At 43.1% G+C, this 13,138-nt stretch overlaps 2 protein-coding genes across 2 annotated transcripts; both read right to left on the bottom strand.

Annotated features, from left to right (window-relative positions):
- Positions 1-21: 21 nt before the first annotated feature.
- lemd3 (LEM domain containing 3) lies at positions 22-7,256 on the bottom strand. Its single transcript, XM_029161779.3, has 13 exons — positions 5,758-7,256; positions 5,304-5,344; positions 5,116-5,185; positions 4,936-5,009; positions 4,203-4,282; positions 3,975-4,120; positions 3,794-3,895; positions 3,525-3,627; positions 3,271-3,440; positions 3,025-3,106; positions 2,827-2,932; positions 2,664-2,742; positions 22-2,122 (listed from the first exon to the last, which is right to left on the bottom strand). The coding sequence occupies exons 1-13, from the start codon at positions 7,115-7,117 to the stop codon at positions 1,980-1,982; spliced, it is 2,556 nt and encodes an 851-aa protein (XP_029017612.1). The 5' UTR covers positions 7,118-7,256; the 3' UTR covers positions 22-1,979.
- An 867-nt stretch (positions 7,257-8,123) lies between these two features.
- tmbim4 (transmembrane BAX inhibitor motif containing 4) lies at positions 8,124-12,636 on the bottom strand. The gene is made up of 8 exons (XM_029161780.3): positions 12,478-12,636; positions 11,779-11,898; positions 11,247-11,355; positions 11,051-11,156; positions 10,736-10,769; positions 10,530-10,647; positions 9,875-9,920; positions 8,124-9,087 (listed from the first exon to the last, which is right to left on the bottom strand). The coding sequence occupies exons 2-8, from the start codon at positions 11,867-11,869 to the stop codon at positions 8,881-8,883; spliced, it is 711 nt and encodes a 236-aa protein (XP_029017613.1). The 5' UTR covers positions 11,870-11,898; positions 12,478-12,636; the 3' UTR covers positions 8,124-8,880.
- Positions 12,637-13,138: the final 502 nt, after the last annotated feature.

Genomic DNA, 13,138 nt, shown 5'->3' with positions numbered 1-13,138 from the left:
ATGACACACAACAGCCAAAAATGTAAGAAAAAAATCCTATTAAATCTTTAATTTTGATGTTTGTACAATTAACAAAGTACATTAAAACATCTATTCCTTTTAAACTAGTATTGTACACACCTACCCCTCTGGCTAGCAGGTTAGGGAGATACTGTGAATCCAAACATACAACGCAAAAGGTATAAAGCTGCATATAATAGTACATGTTATAATATTGTACAGTGTTTACATTAAATACATTAAAAAGGAAAAAAAAAGAGCGAGAATGCAGCTCCAAACACACAATTTATAGGCAAAGCCCAGGCTAAGGAACCTGTCGACATATGAAACCAAACTTTACATTTGGCCTCATTTTAGTTAGCGTGAACTTAAACGGTGCAGATGCACCATCCTGCCCAAAGACATGCAACAATCACAGTGAAGCACTAACAACTGGCTTATTTCTGAAAGTGTTCACTTTATTTCGCTGCTTAGAAGTCGATGTAGGTCAATAATCCTTATTGAGGAAGGGGGAAGGGGGTTATGACACGTGACAGATGTAGTGACACCAAAATAGTACATCACCATAGGTGTTTAAAAAAAAAAAAGAAGAAATAAATAGAGAAGCATTTGGTTCAATATAAAAGTTAACAGAAAACTAATATGATTACATCTATGGCAGGCTCACACTTTCTACTTCTTGAATCTAGTACATTCTCCAGTAATGCAGTGCCAATCTAAAAAAAAAAAAAACACAACAAAACAAATTTAAGGCACTGTTTTGTGCGGAAAGCACCGCAGCAGATTTGAAACGTCAGAAGTGTGCATCATCTGGAATTTCACACTGCAAATACTGAATCCAGCGGTCGAGTCACTGCATTACAAATATCGTAAAACACAAGAAGTCAGGAGTCCGTGGAGGAGGGGGGTGGCATAGTTGCTGTGCAGAGGCAGCTAGAATATTTGGAATCGAGCACTGTGAGCAGACACCTCCAAAAGGTGCTGCCCACAATGGAACAAATGGCAGCAACATTAACAGAATCCTCCAAAAAGGACAATACATGTTGCCTACTGAATAAAGGCCGTGTCAACTGTAATGGCCCAACAGGAAATGTAAATAAATATAGTGACCAATGAACAATTTGAGAATAAATGAGGCGATACCTGAAGCAGAAAGCTTCAAGTGGGCATCTCCACTCTCTCATTCAGTTCTATTGCTCTGCAGAATTTCATGACTACATCCAGGACCAGGGGTGAAACAAACAGTGTAGCCCAATTCCAACGCCTGATCTATTCTGTGTGCATCTGTGCTCTTGCAGCATCTTAGGGGGAACTGTTTTGCCTCTGCTGTGGTAATTGAGCAACAAGAAGATACAAATGGAGCTTATAATTTGCTTCTAAAACAGAGGATGCAATAAAGCTTGTGTCGGCTGTTTGTGTATTTACAAAACATCCTCGACAAATCGGCTCCCATATTCCTTGCTTGAGTAAATAATAATAGAAATAATAACTAGAAGTACATAGAGTAGCTGTAGGAAGTCGACACCCACGCTGTGTTGGTTTAAAACGTACACAGGGGCAAACAAACATGCAGTTGTTTCTGTACGGTGCCCAAATTAACTCCATTGTAGCATCAGACAGTGGAGTAGAAGCAGGGAGGCCAGGAGGCTGAGCGCACAGCTTTGGTTACAGTAGAACCAAAATAGCAAGTTTCCACAAGTGTTAAATCTGTGTCTTTTCTAACACAAAGATTATTACAAAAAAAAAAAAAAGATACGGCACCAATGAACTGTCTGTCTCGCAACAATCCGATGTAGACCAAAAACACAAAAACAAAACAACAATAAAACTGTCCTTGACACAAGCTGGAGTCTTCGCTATTAGGAAGCTATGAGAGCAGCAGCATCAGCAGCTGCAGCAGCAGCAGCAGGTGGTTGGTGCTGCCGTGCTGGGAGGTCACACTGGATCACGAGAAGCCTGAAGACTTTGGCCAAGCGGTGCTATGAATGGATTGTAGTGTTGGTGGAGCTTGCAGCATTTGAGTGGAGGCTGCAGGCTCGCAGGGGTGTCGAGCAGCCCTGTGCCTGTGGAAATCGTTGGTGGTATCGGTCCAAACGGAGATACTTCACAGTCACCAGCTTACCTGTGGAAGCAAAAGCAAAAGGAGTGGGTCAGCGACCAGTCACAACACAGTCTACAAGGTTCCTCACCCATCATTTATGCTCAAAGCAACCTTTTGTTTGCTTTCCATTGTGTAAAAGTTGGAGACAAAGGTGGCACATATTTTTCGTATTGCATATACAGACTAATGGAATAAGGCAGTATGATTCCCTTATACTGGAAATGTTAATTCTATGTTTGTGCCATACTCAGGCTCAGAGGTGCAACATTAGCACCGCTGCACTATGCAAACTTTGTAATATTAATACAACATTTGCACTTAGCTTGTGCTGTATATTACACTTATTAAAAAGAGATGTAGAGCTTAATTTAATGTAGTGCAAACATTTTGGCTAAATGGAAAATGAACTGCATTACACTATGGCATGGTCACCTGAACTTGAACCAATTTGTGTTTTGCAGCAGTGTTATGTCTGTGTGTGACAGCCAGCCACCTGCAAGGCTTGTGTATGCTGAATTATTGGTAATAACGCTGCCTTTTAAAATCAAGTCTAGATATTTACCATCAAACCAGGAGCCGTGAAGGGCCTTGAAGGCTTTCCCTGAGTGCTCAGCGGAGAGACACTTCACATAGACACAACCCTGTGGAGAGAACAAGCAGCAGAGTGGAACACATCTCTACAAAAAAGCGAACAGTCGTCGTCAAGGCCACGGGACGGCGCATACCTCTCGCGAGTTCTTGTCGACAGCGATGTGGACGATGCCGTCGTTGTCGCTGCATTTCTCCAGGATGGCCTCATGGATCGCCAGATCCCAGTTCTCCCCAACCTCCCTGTGGAATAAGCCGGGGAGTGTGAGCAAAGCGCGAAAACAGAGCACCCGACGCAGCTTGTTAACAACCCAGCCGCGGAGACAAGCACTTACATGACTGGATCAAACATGTTTCTGATCTTCAGACACGGAGTCAGACTGTTGGGAGGCGAATTCCTCCGATCCAAGGGGAACGCTGAGGGAGAGACAGAAACTGTGACACGACTGCCATAACACACGGCTGCTGCACGTTTACACAATATTCAGGAGAGGAAAGGACAGTCTAGAGGACACTAGGCCTCACTGCAGGGAGTGGCTGTCAGGTGTAGCTATCGCGTGCATTTGGCCGATTTGCCTTACCTTTTCCCTGCCAGACTTTGGAGGGCATCTTGTCACAGCTAAGAGAGGGCTGGATCCACCTCCACACTAGGAAGTCCCCTCCTCCAATTCGCTGATTCTCTTTTCGAATTCGGGACTCGTTGGCTGAAACAAAGCTCTCAGCCCGATCCCACACCCTCTTCATTTTCTTCCTGCAGATGGACATTACATATATATACATACACAAATTTGACTATAGGGCAGATAATTTGACGTGTTTGTTTTTTTGTACTGACCGGTCCTGAGGCTGAACCAGGGAGTCTCTGACGTGGGGAATGGGCAGGTAGGGTTGCAGGTCCTGGTTCTCTTGGCATGCCTCACTGTGGCTCCTCAACACATCTGAACAATTAGGAAAAAAAGATTTTAGCATGACGCCAAGAACTATGAACACAAACAATGTGTTTTAACCAAGAAGAACATCCAAGACCTTCTTTGAGCGGAGTGTGAATCATGCACCAAGTAAAAACCTCCCCATCGCATCCCAGTTATGCACAGTTTGCCTTACCAATTATTCTCTCCACCATGTCGTACATCTGCCTCGTCTCCTCCTCCTCTCGTCTCCAGCGATACTTCACGTAGCAAACCACACTCCACACACCACCTACCACTACACAGACAGGTGTAAACACAGCTGCACAAAGCCCATTTAAGGGGAATAAACGTAACATGGTTCATTTTTATCTCACCGACTGCAAGGAGGAAGACTCTGCTTATGACGGTAAGGAAGGCTCTGCGGAAGCGGCAGGTGAAGGGCATCTTTGGATGCGTAGACTCCAGTCGGGAGAGCTCAGACACATCGCTCACAGGCTCGTCGACTCCCTGCCCTATAAGCCTGTGCACACAGACACAGTGTAAGCACACACAGGTCCAACACAGACTATGAGGCTTGTGAATATTAATATTATGAATATTACCTGATGCCCAAATCCTGGCCGGTCCGAATGATCCACTCCAGAGATGTATGAGAGAATTTTTCAAAGTCTGGATTTTGAGCCTAAACAGAATACGGCACAAATCAGTAAATGCTATATTTAATGAGATCTCACTCATTAGTGCACTTTTAGCAGTGATTTACTCTTGTACTACTGGTTTTATCTATGCGTAAAGGAACATTCCCAAACCATCAAATGATCAATCTTGCTTGACATGCGATAAGACACACACATGCTAGAGGCATTTGTTGTCTATTCAGAAATATTACAAATAGTTCTTAACAGGCAATGTCATGATCTAGCTTGAGTTGTAACTTCAATATCAGTATGTAAGCACAAAACCATTTGTGTGAAGTTTGCTCATTATCCAGCTTCTGTTAAAGCAGTAAAACACAGTTGTTTGTGATCCCTCGTATTGTGCTAGTCATTGTTTGTGACTTATTTTTTTTGGGGGGGGGGTCACTTTCCTTATACGGTCACTAAAATTTGATAGTAAAAGTGCTCCCCTGTAATGGCACTGTTTAGCTGACTGATCAGGGCCCAGAAAAGAGGTATGGCCAAATATTGCCCCAAATGTAAAATCATTTTCAATACGCAAAACATTTCTGATGCTTATTTTCACTCCGTTCGTACAACTCTCCACAGTAAAGCTTTAAAAATTAGACACAGATTCAGATGCTTATCTGTGCTTGTGAAACACTGGAACAAAGTGTACCTGTAAATATGCAATGGCTTCGTCTACGGACAAACTTCTGTTAAGATGCGCTTGGTCTCCACAGTCATATTGGCCTAGAATGACAAGCACACTTTAACTAGCTAGCTTTAACCGCATCAGTTAGTGAGTGAACAAACACCACAGATTAACGCTGAACAGGTGAGCAGAGGTAATAAATACCAGCAACAAAGGCCAGGTGGTCGTGAAGACTGAGCAAAAGCTTCAGGATCAAGTCCTTCTCTGCCTTATCCTGCAAGTAACAAACAGTGTAACCACATCATCCTATTAAAATATCTCCAATCTAGATGCCAAGATGGCTTAAAGTGGCATTTCCTGAGAGCTGGCATCGTTACAGAAAGTATACTTACATAGGCAGCGTCAAACTCTGGGCCAAAGGGGTGGCTCTTAACTGAAACACGGGAAGGAGAGTCGGTCAGAGGAGGCAAAAAGCCATCAGACATTCACCGGTTTAAGACTGCACAGTGCAGACGGGGAGGAGTGTGAGTCAGTGTCTGGACGGCTGAAAGCCTTGGGATCCACCCCCAACACATAGTAACTTTCACGAGCTCACAACGTGGTGAGTAATAAGACTAAGTATGTGGCCACAAAAGCTCTTTTCCTGCCTGCTAAATGTAGGTAAACAAGGGGCTTTGTGATGAAATGTGTTGCAAATGGCAGGAAATACACTCAGCTCTGAGGACCAGGGTCACGTTGATGAGTGACTCCAGTCAATGTTACATGCAGCTGCGTCCTTGTGTGAGAGCATCGTATCAAACTGATCAGCTACCCTTTATTATTAGGCATCTGTGGGCAGATACTTACTGACGCCATCCACCTCAACAGACCCAGAGCCCCGCATCCTGAGGTACATGCAGCCCAGCAGCAGGAAGAACAGGCAGGCTGCTGTGAGCAGGAACATGGACAGGTAGTTGGCGCTGAAGCTGCCGGAGGAGGCCACTTCTTCCCGCTTGAACTGCTGCAGCAGCTCGTCCTCCGGAGCGGGGACCTTGCGCTGCTTCAGCGACGCCGGGCCGTACGAGTGGTTGGGCGAGGTGTGGTTCGAGTGGTTGCTCCGGTACGTCGGGGACGGGCTGCTGTAGTTGCCGGAGAAGCGCGGTCTGAGCCCGATGCTGAACCTGCCGCTTCCCGGCGCCGCGTCCTCGGCATCGACGTGGTTGTTCCCGCCGTGGTTCTCGTTGAGGGACACGTAGATCGTCTTCCGGGGGAGGTGGTGGCTCCGAAAGCCGCCCGATGGGCCCGAGTCCCTTCGTTTCAACGCGTCTCCTTCTTCCTCGTCGCCTTCCTCCTCCTCTTCCTCCCGCACCCTTCGGCTCCCCACCATATTTCGAGCCCCTGGATTAGCCTCGCTGGCTGATCCCCCCGTCTGAGACCCGCGGCCGAGTCGAAAGGAAGTGAGCCCCTTCGAGGGGCTCCGTCTAGACTCCAGTCTGTGCCGCTCACGGTCTCCGGCGACGAGGCCCCCGACCTTCTCCTCGTCCGAGTCGGAGTAATCCCCAGCTAGCTTGCTAGTGTTCAAGTGAGACGCCCCACAGCCATTTAAAGAGCGAGAGTTTTTCTCCGGTTCCCCGTCATAATCGTCCTCCTCTCCCGATTCGTCGCGATCCCTCCCTTCCGCCTCGGCCCTGGATGCGGCACGGACTTCCCAGCCCAGGGAAACGCGTCTGTGCCCGTCCAAGCCCGGGGAAGAGCTGTTGCTGTTTAGCGTAGCGTTACTCCCAGCGCCATAATGACTCTTGCTAGTTCCACTCAGCGATGTGACGGGCCTAACCTTCGGCGGCTGCTGCTGGAAGCTGGAACTTCGCTCTGCCCTGCCGCTGTGACTGATGCCCTTTCGTTTTAGTGGAATTTCAGCGTCTGATTCGTCGGAGCTGAAACCGAGGACAGAGGACTTCCGGCTCGGTCTCCTGCTAGAGCTCAGGTGCGTGACGTCATGGCTGGCTGGCCTGGATCCCGCCGTGTTGCCGCCGTCAATGGTACGGTTGTTGGCGCCGCTGCTGCGGATTTTACCCTGTCTGAGGCCCCGTTGCTGCTGCTCGTCACGAAGCTTCTTCAGTTTCTTTAAATACACCGGGCGGGTATTTTCGGTAACAGGACCTGGAGTGAAACCGAGGCTCTTTAGTTCGGAGAAAAGCTCATCATCCGTTAACTGCATTGACGCCATCTTAGACAAAACTCTCGGAGACGGTTGGGGAACGGAAATGACGTAGAGCCGAAGCGGCAGTAGGCGGACTATGATGCGTTCAATGTCGAGAGTGAGCTGTATATAAGGCTCGACCCTCCGATTATCACATGTAAAATATATTTAAAAGTCTAAACCCGTGATATTTCATATAAAAGATTGTAAAAACTTGATTCCTTTTTTACAGTTGATTTTGAAGCTTTTTCTGTTAATGGACGTAGCCTTTAAAAATCTTGAGTTATGCACAGGCTCTAATAAGGATTCATTTCACGACCTCAATTTCTTAAACAAAAAGAATAAACAATGTGTTGATTACATACTAATATATAAAAGAAACCGAATGAATTTAAAAACGTATAACATATTAAATTATAAAAAATATATTTAAATAATACATCTGAAACTAGTTTCATCAGTAATTTTAGTATACAAACAATTACTCTGCTTTAGGAGTTATTAAATAAGTAAAATAAAACTGAAGAACATATGTTAAAAGGGAATGCAGTTTCACTTGAAATGTCAGATTGTTTGTCTATGTAATATTCCTAGGTATTATTACTATTGTTTATACTATGAGTCTGTGGGTCCAGTGTTTTAGGCTGTGGTCTGTGGGGCAGCAGCATGAATGTAGCAGACAGGAACAGACTGGACAAACTGATCAGGAGGGCTGGTTCTGTTCTGGGGGTGGAGCTGGACCCCCTACATGCTGTAGCGGAGAGGAGGATGCTGGTCCAACTCCTCTCTATCTTCTTCTTCTTCTCTCTTCTATATCTGAAAGCAATCATAAGTGGACAAAGCAATTTCCCATTGGGATTAATAACGTTTTTGAATCTCCAATTAATAGGCGCACAAGAGATAACAAATTTTAAGTTTTTTTTCTTTTACGTTTATATCTGACAATTAATTTTTTCAAGTTTCATTCATTTTCATTTATTTGGTTGTTTCTGGTTTTTGCATCTGGGCAAATAATAACAAAGTAACATTAATGTAACAGTTGTTGTTACTTTATTATTTTTCAGCAAATAACTGTCACACAAAGTCCTGTGAAAATCCTATATATACACACAAATAAATCATCACATCATAATTAGGATAACCTCAATGACAAACTAAGAATTTCTAATTGGTCCAGTTGAAAACAAAGAGTCAACTTCACATCATACAAGTTATTTATATAGCAGTAAAACTAAAACTCCCTCATAAAAGCAAACTATATCCAATGGAGGACATGTTAGTCAAAAAACATTTAAGGTCTTCATTAACGTCAGATGTTAACTCCAGATTTATTGAACATTTACACCATATAAATTATGTACAGACAGGCTAATAGATACAACCATGCAATAGTTATTAAAAAGAAAAAAAAAACAGTATAAGACAGGTGGATTTGTAGGTAGAACAAATCTGAGCATTTAACAATAAAAACATTTTCATAATAAATTCTTTTAATTATAACTATAGAACGCCGCCATCAAACAGCTTTAAACATACATTGGGAAAGTGAAAAAACAATTAGGACAGGAGCATGTAAGCAGGTGGGGGGCGCTAGTTGTCCATTTAAATCAAGCAATGCACAGTCCAAGTTGTCACATAATTACATTTTGGTTTGGAATAACTATCACTGATTTACTGCACAGTATATCGTAATACAAAAGAACAATCAGTTGACCACAGAATACACACCTGTTTCCAGTTGGCCTGTTGTGACTAACAGCCTTATGAGGCAGTTTAAAGTGGCGCTGCCTTTAGTGCTTTTTCATAGAGTCAAGCACACGCAGGATGTGCAAGAAGAGGTTGACAATGTCCAAGTAGAGGTTGATGGAAGCCAGGATGTGTTCCTCGGGGGAGAGCTGCTTCATCAGGAGGTGGGTGTCATAGATGATGAAGCCGCAGAAGACCAGGGCCCCGGCTCCGGCAAACACCAGCTCTGTACTGTCACTGTTGAAAAAGAACTAAAAAGACAACAGAGTCGGGATGAGAAGAGGATGGTTGAAAGATTCACTGCAAAGCTTTACTGATGTGTGTGTTGAATACTTGGAATACAGGGACTTATACATCTTAGCATAAACTGGCAACTGGAACACTGGTATCACTTTTCTTTACTAAACAACAACAAGCATGTGAGCAATTCTTATGCACAACTCCCACCCTCGGATTGGGCATATCATCAGAATGTTATGGGCACACAACAGGAAAAGGCCTATGTTACATATCTCTCATACTGATAACACTAAAATTAGACTAAATTCAGTCTAATAAATAATTTAATGTCTTTTGCCTTCTTTGTTGATCACAAACAGGTTAGTGTTTAGTAAAAACACTGAACGTGACTCCACGTAAAATCATCTTGTAAGTTGTTGTATAACAACTGGAGATCATGTGTAAAGATGATGGATGTGTTAATTTTGCACTGTCAGTGGTTTGTTAATTACAAGAATTCAAACTCATGGCTAATGGACCATATCACCCCTTTACCAATCCAACCGTTTATGTCTAAATATGGACTGGTTCTGTCTTTTTCATATTTATATATTTATAAGTTATCTGCTTTCTTTGCTAATGTTTTCTACATCATTTTTGAAACTAATGGAAATTCTGGTTGGTTCTTGTTCTTTTTGTATCCAACGTATTCATACAGTCACTGCAAATGAAGATGTACAGCAATTCTATTATGTTTATGTCATCTCAGATTGTTTGCTTGAAAACAGGGTTGAGATAGGAGGGGTTAATATCGCTCACTCTCATGAAGCTTGCAATGATGAGGATCCACAGGCAGGCAAACAGTCTGAAAACACAGAACAGACCAGATGGCATGGGTCTGTCAGTTATGTGCCGTCTAACAACTGAGACAGTAAAGACGAATAGTTACATCAACCAATGAATGTATTCATAAACAGGTTTATCTTACTGTCTGACACAAAACATAAATAAACTACAATAATTAAAAACTGAAATATCCATGCTTACTGAGCTCAGCACAGTATAAAGACAGGATGCAGGCTAATAATAGTTCTAAAGTTCTGAACAGGCAGAAAGCTGCTCTAGGGCGGCTGACTTTGACTGATAATGTGGAGGAAATGTCATTTTTATCTAAAACAATGATTTCTTGTTTCACTGTTCCTTTAAACCATCCTCGAGGGCTGCTGTCCCTGCTGGTTTTCCAGTTCTCTCTGCTGATCACCTTGATCAGGAGTGTCAGTTGGCTTTTCCAGCTTGTCACTGACTGAACACACCTGGTCAAGGTAAACGGTAGGAGCTGGGGCAGGGAGAGGTGGAAAACCAGCGGGGACAGCGGCCCTTGATGGAACTGGTTTGAGACGCCATTCTTATATATTCACCAAAGGGGTTTAAGTGAGGGTGTAATACCTGCAATTAGGGGAACAAACAAACTTACCCTGCTCCCAATTTGCTGAAGTCTCTTTTGGACTGGAAGGTGTAAGCTGTCAGTCCAGCAAACACAGCACAAGTCAGAAACAGGGCTTGCAGTACGGTCGAGTATTCATAGAAGGTCACTGTGGAAAGAAACACACTGCAGTGAGAACATTGACCAACAACATTGACCACAAATAATAAGGCTGACAGACTTAAAATATTACTCACAAGCTGTGGCCACTGAAACTGCTTCCAACAGAGTCTACAAACAACACAAAATTCAGCAGTCTGTTACAGCCTGTTACAGTTATCACAACCCATTAGACTACGGCAATGCGCTTTATGTTGGGCTTAGGTCACTAGCTACAGCTAGTCCAAAATGCTGTGGACCAGCTGTCTGTGTCGAGCAGTTTGGCCAACTATGTTGATGCTATGATGGTGCTTGGTAACTAAGATGAGTTGAGTATATGTGGTACTTGACCACTTTCATGTACTGAGAGTAAACTACCCACTATCTAACAGAGAGGATACAAAAGGGCTTACAAATGCAAACAGCAGGTAGAGGTTTGCAGGATGTTGATGCCTGTACATGGCCAGAGCCAACAGGAGAACCAGAGATCCCAGTGCCGACACTAGAACCACAGCAGGGCTAAGAAAGAAACCACACCACAGTTCAAAGGACAAGAATATTCTCATCTTTCGTGACACTTATCATCTTGGTCTGACAGAGCACCCTCACCTGGAGTGGACAAAATCCTTGATGGTTTGAGAGAACATGAAGACTGCAGAAGTGGCTGTGGTCAGAATGATCTGCAGGCTCAGGAGGGTGTACACCTTCCTCAGGAAGTCTGAGCAGCAGACACAACAGTAAAAGGCACAACATCTCAGATGGAGATAACCAAAACAGGCATCAACCAGCAGCGCCTACTGTCAGTGTAATAACGCTCAGCTGTGGCGTTAACAGCTGTTTATATTTCTGTAATATTACAGCTAACTTTAAGCTACTTAGCTACGTCATTATACCAAGGCGTGAGGCTAAAAGGAGCGTAAGCATCGCTACAATAATTGTGTTTACATAGCAATAAGGATCATGACACTCTAGCGATACCAAGACATTTTACGGGCTTAACGTTAACACGTAAATATCTTAGTTAAACATATTAAAATAGCCAGAACACATTTGTTTGCATTTTTATAGCAATAACCGTTCGCATTAGCTGACGTGTCAGGCAACTTAAACTAGGCTTCAAAGTCACACACCGCTTACTTACCCATACGGATTTGAACACTGGCTGTCGCAACGTTCGTGCCATAGTTGAAGTCGTCTTCAATTGAAGACCTGGGGTATTTTTCAGCACTCATCGTGCCACCGGACAGAAGCTGATCAGTTACTGTGAAGAGCAGGAAAAGGGCTACTGTCTAATCTGCGTTTCAGCAACAGTCAGTAAGCTACGTCCAGGGAGTAGCGCATAGCGCATGCGCGGCTACTGCGCCGACATGCGTCATGACGTAACAGTCAATGACGTCAAAATAGTATGAAACATATAAAGTCAATGTGCAGATTGAAATTATTTACAACAATAATATTATATAACTAGATTATCTTATTTTAGGAATTAAAAAGTGTTGTGTTTCTGTATATATATATTTTAAACATTTTTTGTTTACATTATTATTAAGGTATTAAAGAAATGTAAAGAAGTAAAAATACATATTCCTAGTTGCCTTTAAAATAAAGTACAAATAAATTATGAAAAAGAAGAAAATACAAATAATTAAGTACGCACACCACCATCTCATAATTAGGTGCTTACAAAAACGAAATGTGCTTCAGTTCAATACAATTTTATTTACATAGCACCAATTCACAACAGGGGCACTTAACAAGGTAAGGATTTACACAACTAATCTCAATAAATCCCATAAAGGGTACGCACGAAAACCTGGCGTAAGAACGAATCTATGCTTACGTTCAGATGTATCAATTCACTATGTGAAGTAGAAATGCACGTAGATCTACGGTAGGTCCCTGGACCGCGGTGAAGTTGGTTTGACGTTGGTTATTCAACAGACATTCGACTGAAAGTACGTCCGGACAAGTGGTCCGTGTTTGAACAAGTGATTCGCGTTAAGCGCTCGCTACGCGGACACAGAACGAAACCGCTCCATACATGAAGACGTTGAATTAGGGACCGTCAATACATTATTCGGGTTTTCAAGAAATTAATTAAATAGGCAAACCATTAGACCTACTCGTTTAAAACCTGTTCCAAAGTGTGTGTCTACATATCCTTGTTAGGGCACAACCATTTTCTATGAGGATATAGTCATGTTGCATATTTTTCAATAATTTATTACTATTAAATAAGTGTAATATTTTAATACCGTCCAAACCATATGGCTTACTGGTCCAAAACCAGCTCCAAAATGTGTGTCTATAACCATTGCTATGAGAATATAGTCATGTTGCATACACCAGCCAACCTCATTTCTTTTGTTATCACATCCATGTATCTCCTCCTTGGTCGTCCTCTTGCCCTCTTGTCTGGCAGCTCCATCTCCAACACCCTTCTAACAATATATTCACTATCCCTCCTCTGCACATGTCCAAACCGTCTCAGTTTGTCCTGT

Source organism: Betta splendens, chromosome 9, assembly GCF_900634795.4.
Source record: "Betta splendens chromosome 9, fBetSpl5.4, whole genome shotgun sequence".
Taxonomy (NCBI): domain Eukaryota; kingdom Metazoa; phylum Chordata; class Actinopteri; order Anabantiformes; family Osphronemidae; genus Betta; species Betta splendens.
Note: the sequence above shows the minus strand (reverse complement) of the source record. Positions and strands in the feature narration are given on the sequence as shown.